The sequence below is a fragment of the Sinohyriopsis cumingii genome, chromosome 19 (genome assembly GCF_028554795.1).
Source record: "Sinohyriopsis cumingii isolate HCF-2022 chromosome 19, ASM2855479v2, whole genome shotgun sequence".
NCBI lineage: Eukaryota > Metazoa > Mollusca > Bivalvia > Unionida > Unionidae > Sinohyriopsis > Sinohyriopsis cumingii.
Genome location: NC_142979.1, coordinates 33,215,591 through 33,239,834, shown reverse-complemented (window position 1 = coordinate 33,239,834; position 24,244 = coordinate 33,215,591). Strand labels below are relative to the sequence as shown.

At 35.3% G+C, this 24,244-nt stretch overlaps 1 protein-coding gene across 1 annotated transcript in view; it reads right to left on the bottom strand.

Annotated features, from left to right (window-relative positions):
• Positions 1-24,244, bottom strand: part of LOC149775407 (uncharacterized) — a 65,900-nt gene that overhangs the window by 7,502 nt on the left and 34,154 nt on the right. The window contains exons 4-6 of the mRNA XM_089943351.1: positions 16,038-16,326; positions 14,554-14,794; positions 4,747-4,933 (exon numbers count right to left, since the gene is read on the bottom strand). Of these exons, the coding sequence (XP_089799477.1) occupies positions 4,747-4,933; positions 14,554-14,794; positions 16,038-16,326 (717 nt within the window). The remainder of the gene's footprint in view (positions 1-4,746; positions 4,934-14,553; positions 14,795-16,037; positions 16,327-24,244) is intronic.

Genomic DNA, 24,244 nt, shown 5'->3' with positions numbered 1-24,244 from the left:
TCATTAAAACCTGAAAGGCCTTTGTGCAAGGATGCTTTCTAATAAATTTGGTCATTTTCTGTTCAGCGTTGTTTTTGAAGTTGTTTTTAAAAAATATTTTTAGTAATGGCAGCCATGTCTAATAACTAATCAGCATTATTAGAAGAAAAATGTAATAGCATCTATGCCAAGACGGTTCTGTCAGATCTTTTCAAATTTTGTTGAGAGGTTTTTCAAAGGAATCAATTTAGGATTTGTCTTTCTTAGTAATGGTAGCCTTATCTTACGGTATTACAGCACTATTTGCTTGAAAACCAGATGCTTTTGGTCAAATTTAGTCATTTAAAGGTCTAGTTTTAGTTATAGCAACCACACTGGATAACAGACTCTCATGATTTGTATAGACTTGAAAGACCTCCATATCAGGCTGCTTTCTGTCAGATTTGACCAAATTCTGTTCAACGGTTTTTGACAAGATCATTTAAACATTTTCCTATTTTTAATCATGGTGGCCATATTTGATGACATATTGGTATCATTGCAATTGTTGATGGATAAAAACAAACAAAGCATGCTGAATAAAGGGTCACACCACAAGCTGAGCTTTAAAAAAAAGAAGTGTTTTTCTGTTGAACAGAAGTATTCATGCAGGTTTGAAAATATGCAGGACTTCAATATGTCCAATATGAATCCAGTATTGATTATTATTATATGCTCATTTTTTTCCCCGTTAACTTTACATTGACAGAATCATTCAATATTCCCCGATACTGAACGCGCACGACAATACACATATAGCATTCACGTGAATAAAGGAACTACCTTCTTTTGTAAATAATCAATGGACTCAGACGCCAGCACTTTTGATTTGTAAACAAATCATGTACACTCGCATAATAGGCTCTTTACATTGTGGTTGTTTAAATTTGTTTCTGAATGAACTAAAACATGTTTCGTAGACTGCAAAAAACCCCAGCTGTCTTGACATTTTGCGTTGATACAATGTTAGGGATTTAGCTAGCTACCTTACATAAATGACGGATTAGGTCCTTACAAATAACAAGGCATATACTGTTTTCTTTAGCTGGTGATAAGAATGGCAAAATAAAATATACTTACAGTTTTACATCCTGAATTTCCTCAAAATGTTTTTTCTTAATTCTGCAAATCCGAATTACATGAGCCATGTCATAGGTTTTCAATCTGGATTACACATTTCGAAAGTGTGCTGTAATTTCGATGATAAGTGCAATTGCATCCTCCTTACTGCACTCAAAATGAAATACACATTAAATTCCATAGCGTCTTTTTGAAAATTGCAATTGAAAGACTTCATATTTTTCCCACGTTATGATTTCAAACATTCAGTGACAGAAACAGAAACACATTTGCAGATGTAAACACGCTTCTCATGCGCCACTTCAATCCGATGTATTTCATGTATAATTTGCACAGATAAATCCAGTCCAAAATCACAAACTTTTGTCGAATCGAAACAAAATGCCAAAATATATTCACTCCAGATCAAATGGAAAAGTTGTTGCAATGCCCATTCATTCACAATATGACTGCAAATTTCAATTTTAACTAGACACGCCATTTTCTTTCGAAAGTTACGTCGACCGTGCGACTAAGTTCAAATTTATCTGGGCGGAGCTATGTGCGCATTAATAATGATGTCATTTTGTAATGTCAAATCTGCACTTGTGTATTTAGTTTGGAATACGGCATTCATTCATTTACATTGTTTCTTGTAGTGTATTTTGTTTATATAATTAACCCTTAGGTAGAATAAAAAAATGAGCATATAATAAAAAGGTTACTGCATTTGTATGGGAAAATATGAACTCGTTTTGTCTGAAGGATATACTGCACTCACAAGTTCATGCATGCAGTATTCATTCCGAAAACTCGTTCCTATTTTCCCATACAAATGCAGTAACCTATAAGTATGCATGGAGGACCGGCATTTTTATTTCGCACACCTTAACGTGGAACAGTACTCATTAGCACACATACATAGTGTAAAACCTTGATAAGGCATTCTCTAATCTGGAACAGTACTCATTAGTACACATACATAGTGTACAAACCTTTATAAGGCATTCTCTAATCTGGAACAGTACTCATTAGTACACATACATAGAGTACAAACCTTTATAAGGCATTCTATAATCTGGAACAGTACTCATTAGTACACATACATAGTGTATAAACCTTATAAGGCATTCTCTAATCTGGAACAGTACACATTAGTACACATGCATAGTGTACAAACCTTTATAAGGCATTCTCTAATCTGGAACAGTACTCATTAGTCACAAACATAGTGTACAAACCTTTATAAGGCATTCTCTAATCTGGATCAGTACTCATTGGTAACATACATAGTGTACAAACCTTATAAGGCATTCTCTAATCTGGAACAGTACTAATTAGCACACTTGGAGGACAGACCTGCAGAAGGCATGCCCCAACTGTGGAACAGTACTTAATAGTACACAGGGTGAATAAGACATTTTAAGGCACATTGAAATGTGGACCAGAAGTAATCAATACATATGATGGACAGGACTATAAAAGGCACACCCAAAATGTGAGCAGAACTTGTTAGAACACATGGAGGACAGACCTTATAAGGCACACCAATGATACACAGTGGACACAAGGGGTCAGGAAAGTCATTTGTCCACTTGTCCTCATCGGCTGAAAATTTACTGGGCTGAGTACGTCATTACTATGTACTCAGCTCTGGGATGAGTACCTTGAGAATAAATCATAGTGTATTTTATTTTCTATCTGCAACTAGTTCAACATCACTTAATATTTGGCATGCATCAGTTATAAAAAAATCAATGCCTAATCTATGTACATGTTGTCAGTCTAGAACATGTTGCACAGAAAATGACTTCATTTTTTTTACAAGGTATTGTGTACAAGCTGTTCTGTTGCAGTTTCATGTTTTACCCTCGATTTCTTGATTGTGCTTGCATTTACACTGACACTTTTCAGTAATTTAGGGGTCATTATGTTGTCAAGAAAATTTCCCTTTTAACAAGCATCACACATCTTCATGAGCCAGAACTTTGAAGCATAAAGAGTTAATATCAAAATCATTTGATCTGGTAAGGAAATGTTACACCAAAGGGAAGATGCCAGCAGATATTTCTGCAGACATGTAATTACTTTTCACAAGAAAAATGTTCCCAATTTTATATTTGAAATCAGTATTCAAGTATCTCAGCCAATACCCACTAACTTTCACACAATGAATGTTGTTGCAATCTATTTATAAAGCAGAGAAAGTCAAGACGACAGCTGACTGGTAGAAATCTACTTGGGGGTAATGACATAGAAATATTTTGATTCTTTTGGCAAATCACCAATCTTCCTTTTTATAGTGTTTGTAGGTAGCTCTCGACAATGAAGGCTTAACCAAAATTGATCATTAGGTACAAAAGATGCTGGAAATTGAGACTGCTGGAATTCTTTTAAATGCAATTTACTGACATTTTTCTTGTGAAATTTAATTTAATACTTGCATAAACATCTGCTGGCCTCTTTAATTGGTGTGAACATGTATTAATATGTTACAGTCTTGAACATATGGGTTATCTTGGGCAAGCATAACAATGTCGGATCAGACAAAATTCATATAATGTCGATCATAGTCTCAACTTCTCAAACATCTCCCTCTTAAGGAAGTGTAATAGCTTGTTGAAATGGAAAATTATGACCCCCAGATTACTGAAACATTTGACTGTAAAGGCAATTCCCAGCAAAAAATCAAGAACTGTGTGCAACTGCAATTTCTTGAGTTACAAGCCTTGTCTCCTGTTATATGTTTATCTAATTAGCCCTGTATTAGAACATACTATTTGTATGGTTCTAACTCATTTAAGTATCAAGTTTGTATCAGGTACCTAATGTTGTTTTATAAAGGACAATCATTGTCGTGGTAAAGTGTATTGTGTTGAGTATAACGAGGACAGGAACAAGTAACTCTTGCAACTCAATTTGTCCCTGGAGTGAGTGCAGAGGAAATTCTTGCAACTCACGTGTCCCAGGGGTGATGTTGTGGTGGCCAGTATTAATGGTGGAGGAAGAACCCGGGAAAACCCTGGAAAGAACCACCGACCCATGAGAAGCTACTGGCAAGCTTTCCCACGTACCCACATTGGCTGAATCTGAGACTCGAACCGGCACAGACAGAGGTGAGATGGCAGTGATCCATAACGGAGATCGCTTTAGACCACTTGGCCACTCGGGGCCAACTGTCACAGGGGTGAGTGCTTGGGAAATGTTTATCTGAGCCCTGCACACCCTAACATGGACCGGATCTCATTAGTAACCATTGAAGACAAACCTTTAAAGACAGATGCCAATGTGAAAAAGTAATAATTACTACATATGGAGAACAGATCTTTCTAAGGCATACCCAAAGGTAGAATGTAGAACAGTACACATCTGTATACATGGAAGACAGATCTTTATAAGGTACACCCAAATGTAGAATGCACAACAGTACACATCTGTACACATGGAAGACAGATCTTTATAAGGTACACCCAAATATAGAATGCAGAATATTCCAGAAAAGAAAATATTGCTCTGATTTCTGCTCATATTTAGAAATTTGTTTTTGTCTGAATTGGAGTGAGGAGTCTGTAAGATTTGGCAACGTTTATTCATAAGAATAAATTTTCTTACACAAATGAGCATAAACTAACTTTGAGCAGATTATGAAATGGTTGAGAGTGGACCCACCTGTGGAATTTGAGTAGGACTGCCGAGGACCTGTACCAGTGAGCACCATCATCTGTGTATTGGATGTTGGGTAGTTTAAATTCAGTAGCATGTGTTGGAGAGTTTGGCAGCATCGATGGGATCACCCGGACTGGGGACTGTGATGATGACACAGAGCTGCAAGTGGAGCTGTTACTTGGGTGTCTCTCTGTAAAATAATCCATAGAAATAAAACAAATCAAAAGTATGAGAAAATGTCAATACTTATTTACCAGTAAAATTTACCCACAAATGTTCTTAGACTGGCATATTAGGTTCTGCACTGTTTCCATCACAAAAAATAAATCAGTGCAGAAACTGATCGGCTCATACACAATGGATTTATGTCGTCACAATAGGGCATGCTTAGTACACATTTTTCGAATATGAAAATCATTTTCATTTTAAATACATTTTATGCTAGTTCATGAATTATGAAAAATATATTATTCACTCCAGTCAATAGAAATTAATAGCATTATGACCACAGAATTTTATAAGATATATTGTCAACTGCTTGTTCCAGCAGTTACCATGGCAATCTGTCGCACAGGTGTAACGGTTTCAAATCCCAAAATGTATGAATTTCTTTCCCTTTTTTATGTGCCCTTTTATTTTTGAACTAGGAAAGTGAATTATATTACTCACATTTTCTGTGCAACATAAATAAAACAATGTTGCATATAAACAGTAGACAGCAGACATTGCTGTAAGAAATCTGCTACTTCAATCTGTTGAACACTTTAGTTAGCTGATATATTTGAGCATAAAATAAAACAAATATTTGCTCGTTCCAAGTGAATAACATGCATATTTCATCTCATGGTGAAAAATTTAGTTTTCTGGGGGAGTAAAATAAATTTTAATTATGTCATACTTACCTGTCACTATTATTAAGCTTTAACCTTTCCTCAGGGAAAGACCTCGTCTATGCTAGATGCACAAACTCTCTGTTCTTGAAATTTCTTAGAACATGTGCAATGACCCAGTCTGATTAGAACATGTGCAATGACCCAGTCTGATTAAAACATGCGCAATTACCCAGTATGATTAGAACATGTGCAATGACCCAGTCTGATCAGAACATGTGCAATGGCTCAGTCTCATTAGAACATGCGCAATTACCCAGTCTGATTAGAACATGTGCAATGACCCAGTCTGATTAGAACATGTGCATTGACCCAGTCTGATTAGAACATGTGCAATTACCCAGTCTGATTAGAACATGTGCAATGACCCAGTCTGATCAGAACAGTCTGTGCAATGACCCAGTCTCATCAGAACGTGCAATTACCCAGTCTGATCTACATCATCAGCACATGCTCCATAGAGTTACCTCATTCTTTTCAGGATGGTGGCTAATGAAGGACATGAGTACTGGGTGTGAGGGCATCCAATAGTACCAGGTAAGTATTATATAATTAAAATTATAATTTACCTCCACCAAAACTACATTTTAATATCAGTAATAGATTACCTGTCACTTTTATTAAGCTCAGTTGTCAGTGTGAAAGGTGTCTGATGTATTAGGGAAGAGCAAAACATTAACAAATTACTCACCTTCTAATAGAAGTGGTCATTTGTAAGGGTCACTGATTGTGCAGTGATGACTGGACCCAGAGAGAAAATACCTTGATTTTTAGTTGTTAGATACTGCAGGTAAAAGGAAGAGAATATCGTCTAAGGATGAACGGTTGAAATATGCCCAAGAAGTATCAAAAGACCTGACTTCAAGGGCAGTGGTCATCAAGAAGAAAAGTCTCTTGTTGTGAGAGATGCGAAAACTCTCTTGATGGTGAGTGAAATCCATCAAGGGATGGTGGATGCTGAAACACGAGTTGAACCCCTTAAGGGGAGCTAAAACAATTTCCTACCCCTTTATTCTCCCTTTAGCAAATGCTCAATAGAAATTATGTGCCCTAACTGTGCAAAGAAGTCTATCACAATCATCCCAAGCACAGATATGACTTAAGACTGTGGATTTCAATCAGTGATGGAAATACTGATGGAAGATGGTTGTCAGTAAGGAAACCAGGCTGACATAAAAGGGAAATGGAGTTATAATTCCCCTTGAAACGTAAACATACTTCCTCAGTTGTATGTAATTTTAAGCACAAGATTTTCAAAAAAAGCCTCATTCAAAGGATCACAGGATATTTTGTCAATGCCCACAAACACATAAAAGTTCTGTTTTGGTGTCAACAAGGGACATGCTTGTCTCTGTAGTCTGAAATACTTGATACAATCTGATAAAAAAGATCTGATCCAAAGGACTGAGCTTTGGAAAATTTAAGAGTGTTTGAAGCGGCAGCCCTTTAATCTTTGGTCGCAGAGGCTGAACAAGATTAATCTTCAAAAGAAATAGGAAAAACATCCACTACTGTAAATATATAGGGCTACAAGGATTAACGCATTTCCTAACACAACAATCACAGAAGATGTTCTACCTTGCCTTGTAGACCTTGGATGTAGAACATCATCTTGCAGTCTGCAACATGCTTGAAACTTTTGCCAGGTGGACTGATCATTTGAGATAAACAAAGCATGAAGGTGGATGATCTGGGGATTGGTCTGAACTAGTGTATGTCTTTGTAATGAGAGGAGATCAACCCAAGGGGGTAATACCTTTGGACTGTTGATAAACACCATGTAGAGAGAAGGAGCATGGGTACTAACCTTTCATGTGTCATCATGATGCAATGCCCTCTGAAATGTTCTATGCACCCTTTTTGGGATGAAGAACACAGCTTTTTCATTTACCATTCCAGTGGCCTAGTGGAGAGAGCGTCCACCTGCGGGAGGTCAATGGTTTGAACCCTGACAGAGTCATACCAAAGACTTTTAAAATGGTACTAACAGCAGCCTTGCTAGGCTCTCAGCATTAACACATTAACCCCTGAAGATTTTTGTCGTTTTTGTCTGAAATTCAAGTAGGAAACACATTTTGAAAGCTATATCTGAATATATCCTAAAACACCAACTTCCAGGTGATATTCCAATAACATACTGCCTAGTTGTGTTACATACATCGCTTTTCATTGGCTATGTGATTGCTTAGGGTCTGTTTGTATCGTGTAGTAGCCAGACATTAAAATACTGGATTAATGTAAACCCCATGTATCTCAAGTGCACAGCTATTACTCCCATGAATGTGTAAAAGATCCTGGACACTGAAGCTAGACCGAACAGTATAGCTCAAAACTGAAATACTTCCTCTCTAATGACCTGGCTTTTGGCTCTAAAATCTCAAAGGATTTAAAATGGAGGCAAGCAAAAGACCTCACTGAAATGCCCACTTAAGAAGCTTCAGCATCCAACTGACGGGGTTTCAATGGCCAGGCTGGGAAAAAAACCTTATAACTTGAGGCTGATATTAAACATCTCAATGTAGCCACAGGGACCGACCACTCTTTATTGTGTCTCACCATTTCTTGACCTTTGCTCAGCGGTTTTTCAACCTGCTAACCATCAGAGTGAGGAAGTAGCAGTAAATCCAGTCTGGGCATTGCTCCTAACCATTTCTCTAAACAAGACAGAATCTTAGTGTTACTTGAATGGGCACATGCCAGGGAAAGAAGGCAGTAGACTTCATTAACAGCCATGTTGAATGACCAAGTTTTCAACCTCGAACATTCTCGAAACAGTGGTGGTGAAAGATTTGGAGAACTTCAAAGAGCTAGGCATTCTTTATCCTCTGGGCTTTCAGTAAATTCTTCCGACTCTAGTAGAACCAGCAAGGCCTCACCTTCCTGTTTCAAAAATCAGTGTGAAATAGGAAAACTGCAGCCCAAACAAACCCTATGTGGAGAAGGCCAAGAAGCAGAGACATATCTATTCGGCATCTCAGAATGGGGAAGTGACAGAATTGTCCTCAGTGGGTGCCAAGACAAGAAAGGAAGAATTCTTCTCATCTCTTAGGTATCTTACTGGGACGGGGATTATCCCTCACCTCCCTTGATCACCTTTTCTGCAGAACTTGTGATGGTTGTCAGACCTCATCACTCATACATGCAGGAGGCCACAAAGATGACACCCATGGTAGATGTAGTTCTCTCCCTGAGGAGATAGCTCTATATAATAGAAAGATTGAATAGGAACATGGGAAAGTAAGGAATGATGGTCTGATTTCCTTGCCCTGTCATATGACAACTAGGCAATGTAGTGAAATGGGGGTATTCAAACCTATCGCTAGTACTATACCTAGATTCTGCATGTCTTGCAGACTTATATCTTGTATCAGGTCTGTCAGCATCCGGTGGTAAGTGGCAGGTCAATGACCTTTCACTTATGGTCAATGGTAATCCAGATTTGAGAATTGCCCTCATAACTAGGAGAGGTAGAAAGATGGATCAACCTTTTGGGTTTGCGTGATTCTCTCTTAGCCTGACCTTAGATACCATGGAAGTCTTGTTCTTCCCTGATGGGAAGATGCAAGGATTCTCCATATTTGGGCTCAGTGTAATCCCCTCTATGGATATTACTGTGCTAGCTTGTGGGGCAGTGATACTCTGCTCTATCATTTAGCTGGGGAAGTGAACTTGGACTCAGCCAGTTGTGGCACCTTCCTGACATCCTTTAGAAGACTCACTATCACATTTCAGGAAGTTTGTTTCTGGAAGTTCTGGGATGCATCAGCTCCATTCACAAATATCTTTCAGTTGATGCCACTAAAACACTTGTGTGTTCAGTAGTACTTTCAAGACTGGACTATTGTAACTCAATTCTGTCTGGTTCATCTCAATATCTACTCCACAAACTTCAAAAAGTTCAAAACACAGCTGCTCTGATCATACTCTGAGTGCCATGATCATAGAACACCTCCTCGCTGCTCTGCACCCTACATTGGCTATCCATTCAATTCAGAATTAAATAAAAAATTTGTTCTCTGTGCTACGTTTCACTGATGGACTCCAGTCCAACATACCTATCCAACCTCACCAATGTGTACACACCAGCAAGATACTTATGCTCCTCTTCTGACAATCGTATACTCATTATTCCCACTATGAAAACAAAGTCGGACAGCGTTCTTTTGCATACCAGGGCCCAGCAATGTGGAATGAATTGCCCACTAAACTTACACACAAAGACACATTGATCCCATTCAAGAGTGCTCTTAAAACTCACTTATTTTGACTGCAAAAACAAACTTAAAGACATAATGTTTCCTACCTTAAATATGTTCAGCGTGTTTTTTTTAAATGTTTTCTAATTTTATGGTGTTTGTTTTTGTAATCATATCATTATATATGTTTTTTATGCTATAGGTGTTTGTCTAATGTTGTAAAGTGATTAGAGCTTCTAAAGATTAGGCGCTATACAAAGTCCTCATTATTATTATTATTATTGTTGTTTTGGGACGTTTTTTCGGGAAGGTGCTGCTCTTTCCTCCTTTACTTGGAAGATTACACTCAAACCCTATAGAAATAACTGTTATCATTTCACATGTAATATCATTATTTCTCTGGAATATGCTATCTTTCCCTGTCTTATTTGGGCAGACACAATCTGATATAGGGAAGGTGCCGCTCCTACCTTGTTTATTCAGGGGAGTGCACTAGACCCCTTTAGAAATATCTGCTACTGCCTCCTTGGCAGTACGAGTATTTTAAGTAAATTTAAATGTGAGATTTATTAAGACAGAATGGGGAAGAACATTCTTTCCTCCCCCTTCATATACGTGTGATGACTTTAAGCAATGTCGTAAGTGTTGTCTGACCATAGACAACACGTGATAGGAGTCCATTCATGAACATTTTGTACAAAATAAACAATATAAGTGTCTCATGGGCCTTTCCTATGCCCACACTGACCAACTGTGGTTAACTGTTCGATGTATCTGAAAAAAATTAAAGTTATGAAACAAGAAATTTTAGCTTAACAAAAACAGAGATTTGATGATACAATGACAGGGAAGTGTCAGCATCATTCATCACTTTACTACTGCTTTGGTACTGTAAACATGAAGGTCAGAATTTATTCGGTTTATTCCTCATATGACTATAAACACCAGAACATCATTATTGTGTTGGAGTAATGTTATTAAAACACCACTGCCATGCTTAAAAGGACTTAAAATCTATTAATAAACTATAGTTATAGGATTCTGTGTCACAACCACATTATTACATTACAGTGGTTCCCCACATATATACGGCCACCTCTTCTACACTGGGAAAGTGGCCTTATAAAATGGGTGGCATTTCCAGAAGATGACTAAATTTTTTGTGAGAAGTATATGAAATGTACGTAGTAAGAAAGCTACATACTTCAAAGCATTTAATATCCTCATTTAATATCTTCTTTTAAAAGTAACATTAATTATTAAAAGGTCCTTCTTGTTGTAATAATAGACTTGTTTCAACTGAATGTACATTAATAGTTCTTATTCTTGGCATAAGCATGATATGCGAGCGAGTACTGTTGTCATGCACACTGCAAAACCATTCAAAAACATAATTTAAATCTTGGTACATACATATTTCTCTTTCCATTTGCTCCATTTTCCCACTGCTGCTGAATAACCTCCTTATCAGTTATGACGTTGTTTATTCAAGTCTTTTCAACATAAAATTGTTTTATTTGAGTCTTTCCTACATAAAATTGTTCGGCAAGTCCCCTTCCCACCTCACCCAATGTCATCGAGTAGAATAACCGACTTTCTTCTAAAATAATACGTCTCCGTTTACATGATGACATGTTAATATTTGGTAATGATTTATTCGGATGTTGCAAACTGTATGTGATTTAATTATGCTGATGAAATTTTTGTCAAGTGGACAAAATGCCTTTTTCATAAAGGAAGCAATAAATGTGTTGTCACATGATTTTGGGGTTTTTGGTATCCTGATTTATTCATGGTTCATTTCTGTGTGTGTGCTAATGCACAAAGTCTCTTTTTAGCCTATCCTGACCCTGTTATGATCTTGACAATTATGTCTGGTTGTAGGCCTAATCATCAAGAGAAGAACTCGACAGATGTGTGAAGCAAAAAAACACTGTCGAAAAATTGTTAAGCCCATTTCCTGTAAATGTCGGCTTTTATAGACATTGATATAATATTAATCTTAGTGTTACATGTACTTTAGTCAACATTTCTTTCAGCAATGGAAACTTGACATTGGGAGACATGTATCGATGATAGAGATAATCTGATTACTTACCTTATGCCACGATATGAATAAATTACTGGTTCTGGATAGATTTGAAAAAAGTGGCTGGTCGTGAGGGAAACATTTTCCATTTTTGTTCTAATATGCTGGTCATGTTAGAGGGGTGGCCATTCTTGAGCGGTACTTCTGAATACAAACTCGTCTGTGTCAAGGTATTCTGGCCATAAGAAGAGGGTGGCTGCTGGTCGGGGGGGGGGGGATTTAAGAGGGGGACTACTGTAAAAATAATTACAAACAATAACGACTATATCTGAACCCTATGTTGCAACCAAAAAAATGTTATAATTGGTTAATTTTTGAGAACCAAAATTGAGTACTATTACTGTATTAATGTCATATGCCTTTACAAAGGGGAGAAACGGTGGGTGGATTGTCAAATGACTAATACACAAGAAAATTAGCATGTTAATATTACAATTTATCAATTTCTAATTGGATAAATATGGAGGTTATTACAATTCACTATCAAGAACTAACGACAAGCTCTGGTATGAAACCACTGCACCTAAAGGCATTTTTGTCTTCATAATATATCTTCCATGTCATGACTTAATGGTTATCACGAAAAGAATGAGGAAACTATAGGGAGCATTTGCTCATGATGTAGATCAGACTGGGTCAATGCACATGTTCTAATCAGACTGGGTCAATGCACATGTTCTAAGAAATTTCTAGAATTGGAAGTTGGTGCATTTAGCATGGACAAGGTCTTTTCATGCAGAAAGAACAAAGCTTAATAATAGTGACAGGTAATCTATTAGTGACATTAATCTGTTATTTTCTCTCACTTGATGAAATAGATGTTATTTACCAAATATAAACAAATACCTTTATTACATTCCATTGCAATGTAAACACTGTACTCAATTAAATTGCTGTTTAGTAGACTGCTGCATTCAGTGGACTGCATTGCATTCATTATATTGCTTTTGCATTTAAATCAATAATGTTTCAATAAGTCTCTTAATTGCAAATTTCTGTCAGAGATGAGAACTAAAGGTTTGGAAGATTTTATGCCTGCAATGCTACAAAATTTTGATTGACTATTAATCTTTACTTTTCAAAAAACAAAGATATCAGCATGCATTTATATTGTTTACATAGAGAATTCTCATGTAGTTAAAATATAAATTTGCACAAAGAATTTCAAAGCTGTTCTTCCAAAAATGCAGCAATATTTTGTTTAGTGTATCTAGTCATTAATTTGTGGTAAAGGTAAAGGTCTGTCATTTAATAATGTTTTGAGTAATTGTTAAAACTCAAGTAACAGCATTGAAAAAAGACCCAAACATTATGAACTGTTATAATAGGACAGATAAGACAACCTGAATAATGATTTCATACCTTGCTGAGAACATCTATCCAACATATTTTAAATGTATGACTAATTCAGGTCTGATTCATATAAATTAACTGATCATCTAATATCACACATGTCTCTCTCCCTCACTATAATGCCATTCATTATATAATCTAATATCCCACATACAGTTCTCACTCAAAATAACATATCTCAGTATATAATCTAACATATTCAGCTCTACCTTATTATTCACATAGTTCTCTCTCATTAAAAGGCATTCATTATATAACTGACCATAGAATATTAACCTCTCCCTCATTATGTCTTTATTATAGAATCAAATATCACAAACTATTCCTCAGTATAATGTTTAAATTGTATAATCTAATACAGACCTCTCTAATGATAAAACCAGTCATTATATAACCTAATATCACACACGCGGCATTCTTCATTATAATGCTTTCATATTACATAATCCATCCTCCCTCATTATAATGCAGAGTTTAGCCATATTGTCTTCATTATAATACCATCAATAATCTAATATTGCAGGCTGACATTTCACTTGTTATAATCCCTTCCATATGAACTATTATGTTCCATCTCATTAGTGTCCTTCATTACATCATTTAATACCACAAATACAGCCCTCCCTCACTTTAATGCCATTCATTACATCATCTAATACCACATATATCTGTAATTATACAGTGAACCATGCTATTTCACAAGCATAAAATCTAAGAATTCAGCAAGATGACTAAATCTGATTTTAAAAAATTATTTACTTTAAGAAAAACAAACTTAATTTTCAGAAGTATAACATTATCAGCTACTTCAACTTGCAAAAATTGTAAAAATAATATAATAATAATAATAATAATGGGGACTTTGTATAGTGCCTAATCTTTAGAAGCATGCATGGTAAAACCTATGATGCTGCATGATTTATTTTTTGTCAGGCCTATTCTAGGATATATGCAAAAATCATGAATCATTTCTGCAAGCCATACCTTGTTTTACTTCATCTAACCTTCCCTACAATTAGACCCAACCCCCCAACCCCAGCCATTTTTTAAATTGAGGTGATAATTTCCTCCCATAATTGTAAGTTCTAGAAGAGAACCTGATTTTCTTATAATCACAAAACCTTTATGTTAACAACATGTTTTTAATGTGCTAGCTTCATGGAAGTTTCAAGATGCTTCAAGATTACAATTCACATTAGTTAGACAATACCACACACTCCAAACAGCAAAACCATGCATATCTGAGTTTCAAATATGCGTAATTTAAATAAATTTACAGTACCTCTTTTTGATGACTTGCTTATAAGCTTCCCATTCTGGCCAAGCGTAACCTGTGATATACTCTCACGCAGCCCATCTTTGACAATGGTTTGGTGGGTCTCTGTACCGTCATAATTCTGTACACGGATGCTCATTGTGGAATGTTTCTTGAGTGGCCTAAAGCCTGACTCCAGTTTAATAACCAGAGGAGATGGAGCTATATAAATGTTGCTGTTGCCACTGCTACTTCGTCTGTGTACTACCTGCAAATATCATAGCAAACGCTGAAAACAGAAACCAAAATATAATATTTGCAGCATCAACTGCACTGATAACTTACTTAATGAGCTCTTGATAGTTCAAATGACAGTGTGATGCATTTTTATAGGTGGAAGAAACCAAGGACACTTAAACCCCAACTGACCATATATCCTTATATATATTTGAACCAATGATCAAACCTAGGTCTGCAGAGGTGCAAGGAAAGTGCATGCTCACTGAGCTCTCCAGACCCTAGTAAATTCTTGCTTGAAATAGTCATATCCCACATAAGTGGGATTATTCATGTAGAAATTTATTTCATATGATTATTTATCTTTTGACATTCGTTCTGGATAAAAACTGTACAGTAATTAAATCTGTAAAAAAAAATTACAAACTTAACAGTGAATAATATGAAATAAAATTCTGAAGAAAAAAACAATCATATCTGACCATTATTTCCCTGTATCAAGCTTTGAATATGACAATGTTTCATCCTTTGATACATGTTATAATTCCCACTGCATCATACAGACTTATAATGGAGTACAATATACATATACAGCACTCTCTCACTATAATGTTGTCCATTGGTGCCTTTGAGTATACTGCCTTACGAATGAGACAGCCTTACCACCTTACAATGGATATAATGGAATACAGTGTACATATAATACACTCCCTCATTATAATACTATCCATGAGAGCCTCAGAGTATACTGCCATACGTATGATGCTACTGTATAATAGAATACATTATACATAGGCAGTACTCCCTCACTATAATGCTGCCACAGTGTATACTGCCTTATGGATGAAACTACCTTATAATGAAATACACTATACATATACAGTACTCCCTCACAATAATGCGGTGCATGGAAGCCATAAAGTACATAGCCTTATATATATAAGACTGCCTAATAATAGAATATATTATACATAGGCAGTATTCCCTTGCTATAATGCTGTTCATGGAAGCCATAGAGTTTGTGCTTCAAGGATGAGACTGCATTATAATGGAATACATTTTACATATACCAAACTCCCTTGCTATAATGCTGTCCATGGAAGCCATAGAGTATATAGACTTATGCATGAGACTGCCTTATAATAGAATACCTTATACATATGCAGTATTCCTCACTATAATGCTGTCCATGGAAGCCATAGAGTATACTGCCTTATGGATGACACTACCTTATAATAGAATACATAATATATAATCTGTAAATTCTACAGTACCTTTCTGTATGGACTCCCATAGCAAACATCTTGATATCTTCTTGAATAACTGTTTATGACCATAGTACCTTCAGAATCATCACTGGAAAGACTTCTGGGTAAGCTCTCCCTGCTGCAGTAACTTCTGTGATCAGCTGACATTTTTGACCTTTGAACTGTGAAGACCTTGTGAAGGTCATCAAATCCTCGGGCCATGATTCCTGTAGGTGTATGAGCCAGGTCAAACGTGTGACCCAGCTCATGTAGAGAGGCACCCAACCCAGTAGCATAGTTTGCCCAGTGGTATTCCCTGATGAAAATGTACAGTAGGTATTAGGTATTGTTGAATATAGATTTAAAAAATCTTTCTTGAGGGTTGCTAATCTCAAAACAATTTATTGTTATCCTATAGTGTTTACTGCATGTCCAAAAAAGACATGGTAATAATAAACCCTGACATCCTATGGTCAAAAAGATATGATATTTTATCTTTATTATTTATTATTACTGCTATTCTTATTGCCTTTACAACAGAGTGGCACAGACGCACAGTACTAACGATAGACAAATTAAAGCCATATAGTGCTGCATAAAAAAAAAAGTTCAAATAGCGCATGGTAAGCAGGAACAAGGCATTCAAGAAAAGGCACAACACCTAGTAAGAATGGTACTCAAGCAAAAGGGTATGGTGCCATACCACGTGAAAACTAATCGGGAAAATGCAGTACTAAATCATGTTAGTATGTTTGAAAAGATCATCTGTATAATGTTTATTGTTGTCATGAAAAGAGCTTCATAACAGGCTACTTACTTGTTGATCAGTCCTCAAAATACCCCTGTATTACTCATGTGTTGATCAAATTTATCATAATGATAATTAATAAATATTGTTTATATTCATTTTTGTTATTACAAAGATTTGGGTCTGTGAAACGTGTTAAAATCTCACTGCTGATCAAAACAATTATAAGTTTGGAAAAAATATCCAAGAACTTTGCAAATTTCAGTTAATTGCAAAATAACTTTAAAAATATCATCTAAATGTATGCCAATTTTATTTGTAAATGTTAAGGAATCTTTTGGGTAAATTGTCTACAAGGTTTTCATAAACAAACAAAATAAAAGTCCAACAAGTGCAACAAACTGAACATATACCCAAATTCCTCAAACTGCTTCAAAATCTAATTAGGTCATCTAAAATTTAATTAGCCAAGATCAAGTGGTTGCTGTATTATATTACAAACATATTGCAATTAGGTTTTGTACCCAAAAAAATCTGATTTCTAAAAGTCTAGTTTTCCTATAAAATACAAAAAAAATCATTCAAATACTATCAAAATCTAAAGAGGTCTGTCTGTACATATTAACAGAAATATGTTTACCAAATTTCATTTACATATACCCAAGTTGGGCTGTTTCTGCACAGTAATGCTAATAATCTAGCTAGCCACAGCAGATGGGACCCAAATAAAATGCCCACTCTGTAAATGTTTAACAAGAGTATTGTGAATGTTACATTATATGCCTGTACCATGTTTAAAAGTCCTCTTTTCAGGGACTAGTTACATGTATAAAGTTGACTGGAGATTATTAAACAGTGCATCTCAATGACCAGAAAATTTGTTGTTTTAGACTAAACTTACTGTAAAGAAACCATTGTTTTCTTATTAGACTTGCCATGACCTCAGAAGCTTGTATTGTTGGCAACAATTTACCTATAAATCATACATGTACCATATAATCCTACATGTGTAGGATTATATAGTACATGTATGATTTGTAGGTAAATGATAAGCAACAATACAAGCCCATATAACCATGACATATATCCAATCCACAGAATCTAAAGCTTGCTTTATAACTACACTACATGCAAGACATTCATACAAACAGATCAAAGAACTTACTTTAACAAACTTATTCTCTGAAACCAATTTTTCTTTGAGCCACAAGTACCTTAACTTTTAACATTTTGACCCCCAAATCAACAGGACTATTCTATTCCACAACCTTTAACATTTTGACCCCAAAAATCAACAGGCTTCTGTTATAGCTTATGTACAATCATTCCACAAACTTTGGTCAAGGTATGTGGGCTAGAACTTATAACTGAAAACTAACTTTCTTCTTTCAGTCTATGCGACCTTGGCCTTTGATATTTTGACCCCCCAAAATTAAAAGGCTTCTTTCTTAATCAAAATATAGGCCAGTTTTGTACTCTGGTGGAGGTACATTGTCAGGAACTAAACTTTGTAAGCATTAACCATTATCTTCTTTCAGTCCATCACAGTCATCTTGACATTTCATTTTTTTGACCCCAAATTCAATAGGCTTTCGCCTTAACCCAAGTACAAGTCATCCACAAAGTCTGGTCCACAGCTATGATAATGAATTAACGTTACAATGCAGAAATATTGTTTCTTCTTTCATTCAAAATGACCTTGACCTTTTACTGTTTGATGCCCAAATTGATAGGCTTCTTGTAACTGTAGATGGTAGAGAACTGAACTAGGAAAGCAGCATCTTGGCATAACATGCTCAGCTTTATACAGTAGTGGATGTATAATAAATATGAATGTCAGATTATCATACCTAGATCAAACTCTTACTTATCTGATTAGCAAAACCTTAGAAAATTCATAAAACAGCTTAGAAATAAACATAGATTAATCATATATATAAAAACCCACATTTGTCTTTCTCTATGTCATGGCTGCCAAACAAGTTATTGTGGGTTCAAAACTTGCGGCAGCATCCCAATTTTTTAAAATACTTATTTGTATTTTCACGTTTGATCTTTCTTTTTAACTCACTAATCTTAATTTTTTTTTTAAATTTATTTTTCTACAATGAACACTATACACCCTGATCTACCATACAATGTTACGTCTGGGTTGATGACACTGCATTTGTGCTTGCTGGACAGAAGCAAATACAATAACAGAAAACAGAATTAAAGATGAGACAAGAAAAACATGTCCATTGCAGATCAATCACATATCCAACTAACCATAATGTAAGCCGACCCCAGTAACCATGATTGCAGAAAATTATGTATGGGATAGATGATCAATAACGTATAAAACTAAATATCACTCCTATCTCAATGAGTTATGCACCACCTCCCCTGAGTCCTACATTCAATCCAACAGATATATGCTCCTCATTGTTCACATCACAGAAAGAACCAGATCGCATTTTTTCATTACTTTGAAAGCACTGCCTATCAAATAAGTATGATAATTCTCAATAACACTATGAAATGAAATCCGAAAATTCATCATGAATTTGTGACGAGTTTAAAAAACAAGCATTGAACTGCCTTGCAAACTCATTTTTGTGTACATAGCATTATTCTGCCATCCACTCTCACTATAGTGTACAAAGAATTGTTTAACCTTGCAAACTCACTAGTGTACTCTCACTCTAGTGTAGTTAGAATTGTTTTGCCTTGCAAACTCACTAGTCTACATAGCACTGTTCTGCCTTGCAAACTTACTAGTGTACATAGCACTGTTCCACCATTCACTCTCACTAGTGTACATAGAATTGTTTTGCCTTGCATACTCATCACACTGTACACAACACTATTTTGCCATCCACTCCACTGTACATAGCAGTTCTGCCATCCACTCTCACTACTGTGTACAGAGTACTATTCTGCCCGCAAACTCATTATATCGCAAACTCATTATAGTGTACATATCACAGTTCTGTGTTCCTCTGTCATCAGAGTAGAATGCATTGTTCTGATTTCCACTCTCACCACAATGTACGTGTACATACACTGTTGTGCCTTTCACTTACTCTTGTGTACATAGTACTAAATTTGATAAGCTTAAATGGAAAGGTTCTCTAACAAATGTCTTAACTTGGAAAATGCAAAAATATTTATTATCCTATATTAGGTATGAATATACAAAAGAACATGGAATTTAACTGAGCATATTCCAAAAGAGGAAATTGTTTTAAATTTGAATGCATTTTTAGATCTCGCAAAGTGACCATTATGTATGAAATATGATATCACTAACAGAACCAAGTCAGCTGTTATTGCACCTACTTTAGTCCTTGAGAAGATCATTATTTTTCTCTCTCATTTTTCCTGAAGATGATCTGTGCAAAGAAAAATATTACCTGCATTCAGCAGAATGCAGAATTTAAATCTAGACACAAAATAAACATTTATTGAGTTTAGTTTCTGGTGTTATAGCACAGGATAGCAAAGCAGGCATGATATTTATGGTTCTGGAAAGGTAACACGAACTAAAACTTCCCTGTCATTTCATTGAAATGCAACTACTTGAGAATGCACATAACCCATGCTGCACTGTGGATATCGTTTGCAGAAATGCAACTACAAGAGAATGCACATAGCCCATGCTGCACTGTGGATATATTTTGTAGAAATGCAACTACCTGAGAATGCGCATAACCCATGCTGCACTGTGGATATATTTTATACAAATGTAATTACCAGAGAATGCATATAACCCAGGCTGCACTGTAGATATATTTTATACAAACTCAATTACCAGAGAATGCACATAACCCTTGCTGCACTGTGGATATATTTTATACAAATGCTAGACCATGGCATGAGAAAAATAGTCTCGGTGCAACTGAACTTACAACCAAAGCACTTCAAAATGCAGGATAAAAATAACAATGAATTACAGACTTTTCTGAGGCATTCTGAATAATTTATCTTGGCAAAATTTTGAAGAAATATGACAATTTAATTCATCACAACAGAATCTTGATCTTTGAGATCCACAAGTTATTTGATAATGTTCACAAGGTTATCACTGATAGCATCTGTAATTTCAAAAGGTTCTTGCTGAATATTACCATTTTCATCATTAACACATCCAAATGGCAGATTATTGACAGCTTTGCCTCTTAAGTCAGTGAAGATTTTTTAAAGACTTTTCATAATACATGTATTGTCTGATATTTCAGTGCAGTAGTAAATTTTCTTCGCTTTCGGAATCATTACCATGACTCTATTTTTTCATAATCTGTATTTGTCAGAAACTTTTAATTTCTGAAATACATCTCATGTCTTAACAGCATTCAATACATCCCTTACAATTCATCCAGTTAGACTGATTTTGATGCCCGACTCTCTTGAGCATGGTTATTCAAAATGTCAGTAAACATACCTATCCAAATGTCAAAAGCATTTGATGGGTCGTGAGAAAGAATATTTATTGTCCAAGGGATCTATTTCAGTTCTTCAGGGAATAGTTGTGCATTAATACTTGATTTGTTATAGCAGAGTTTACTTTTGTACTTAATTTTTGTGTACCGCATATATGATAATGATCACTTATGGCATAATGGAGAACTGCAGCTTCTATAATATTGTCAGCATTGCTAGTATACTGAGGAACCTTGCTAATCCAGACTCCATTTATCTGGAAACCTCGCTATCTGGACATAATTCAATGGGATTAGAATTCCTAAATGTTAATTTGCTCTGTTAATCAAGAAATCCACGTTCTGGATCCAGAAATCAAAGTCAGGAACCAAAGTGGAAAATTACTACCAAAAATAAGATAATTTGAAAAATCATATATGAAAATACAGTCAGTTGGATATCACAGTTTCACCTATGCAAATTTGGAGGTGTGTCAATGTATCAATCTCTGATTGATCAAATTCTAGTGGTGGAAAAACTAAGTAGCATGACAATATTGTAACCAGCGATGGTATAAACAATGTCTGTTTTAGCAAGTTGCCGACGTGGGGTGTTAATAATTAAATAAACACATTGGGATCAAATCGCGCATGCTTTTTGACATAACATACGGTTAATAAATTAAGAGTGTCATTAAGCCTCTTTTTTGCTTACCAACTGTATGTAACAATCACAGTTTATTAATGGATATACAGTTGACTGATTTAAGCTGTGGACAGTATAGGGCTTCATTTCAGAATAAAATGAGGACATCAATTATCAGCTCATTAACAACTATAACAACTGTAAAATATGTCTTTTATAAATGACTGCATTTTATTAGTTTACTATAATGCATATAATAATAATGTGAAATAAATACGAGTCAATAGATGTATTCATCAACTTATTTCAACCATTATTGAATACAGTACATTTACATTTAGCATATACATGTACATGTATACTGATTGATGACATCATAAAATAAAAATGTACAGGATTCAGTTATCCAGAAAACTCATTAATCTGGACATATTCACTGGGAACATAGGTGTCCGGATCAATGTGGCTCCTTTGTACATGTGATCAATTAGTATTTCAGATACCTCTTTTACTTTATAAAACTGTCAAAAATCCAAAAACATAAACACATATTACAGTGTCCTAACTCGTGACAATATCATCTATGATATTCCTCTAAATTATCCTCATTACAGTGTCCCAACTCATGACAATATCATCTATGATATTCCTCTAAATTATTCTCATTAGCATCCCAACTCATGACAATATCATCTATGATAATCCTCTAAATTATCCTCATTACAGTGTCCCAACTAATGACAATATCATCTACGATAATCCTCTAAATTATCCTCATTACAGTGTCCAACTCATGACAATATCATCTATGATAATCCTCTAAATTATCCTCATTACAGTGTCCCAACTCATGACAATATCATCTATGATAATCCTCTAAATTATCCTCATTACAGTGTCCCAACTCATGACTATATCAACCATGATGTTCCCCTAAATTATCTTCATTACAGTATCAGATCTCATGACTATATCAACTATGATATTCCCCTAAACTACCTTCAATAGTGTCAGAACCCATGACTATTTCAGGCAGAACTTTCCCCTAAATTATCTTCATTACAGTATCAGAACTCATGACTATGTCAACTATGATATACCTCTAAATTAACTTCATTACAGTGTCAGAACTTATTACAATATCAGACATGATATTCCTCTAAATTATCTTCATTACAGTGTCAGAACTCATGATTATGTCAACTATGATATACATCTAAATTAACTTCATTACAATGTCAGAACTCATGACTATATCAGACATGATGTTCCCCATAATTATCTTCATTACAGTGTCAGAACTCATGACTATGTCAACTATCATACATGCCAACCCCTGGCGAGGAAAAAGTGTAATCCAAGTGGACAAAAAGAGTAGTCCGAGCAGAAAATGAGTAATCCACATATAACATGATAAAATTCAATGAGCATGTATGTACAAAATGATTTATTTATCCCTCTCGAATTTTAAAGAACCAATATTCCCTTCATAACCTGACAAAGAGGAAATTTATATCTTACAGTTGTTGGATCTTTTAGCTGGGAAATAAGATTTAAAAAATCAACTCTATCCATATGAAGTTCATTGTCAGGTAGAGTGATGTGCGAACTTGATACTTCAGGAGTTCTTCTAATTTATCCGCAGCTTTTCCTGCAACATGGTGCATATGACAAGAGACAACCTGATATGTACAATGATGGAGACATTTTTCAAAATATAGAATGCAACTCCTTTATGAATTCCAGTCATCACTAATGCAGTATCAGCTTAAAACCTAATACAATTATGCCAACTTAAGTTTATTCAACATATTATCTAGCAAATAAATTTTTAAAAATCTCAAGTACAATCGACTGTTAATTCTGGTAATGACAGAAGAGCACTCTGACTTTGCCCTTTACGTTGTCAAAGCCTCTTACACAGGTTGGGTTCAACTTTTTGTCACTATCACTACTGCTGTCTGTTGCAATACTAAATGGCCCAATTTCCATGGCTTCTGCAATTTTAAGTGAAGTATCTTCTGCTAAACACCTAACAATATTAGATGATTTTGTTCTTGTACATGCATATTTTCTGCAATTTTGGAATCAGGAAACATCTGTCTGAACAAAGGACCAATGTAGTCTTCTACTGCAAGAGGTTGTCGGTGTTTTATTAAGAACTAGGTAGATAATGCATGTGCATTTATAAAATTCTGTCCACAATTTAGTTCTGCTGCATAAAAAGAAGTTACCTCAGTACTGGAGTTAGTAAACGAGCTAATTCAAGGTTTCTTGTTTTACCACCATGACCAATATTAAAATCCTTTCCATGCAGCCATGCAAGGTTCATGAAGATTACTAGAATGGAACACTGTATTGTGCAATTCTTGCATTCATCTCTGAATCGGTTTTTCGTCTTTACCTAATCCATTTGTTAAATTATTTGAAAAATATTTTT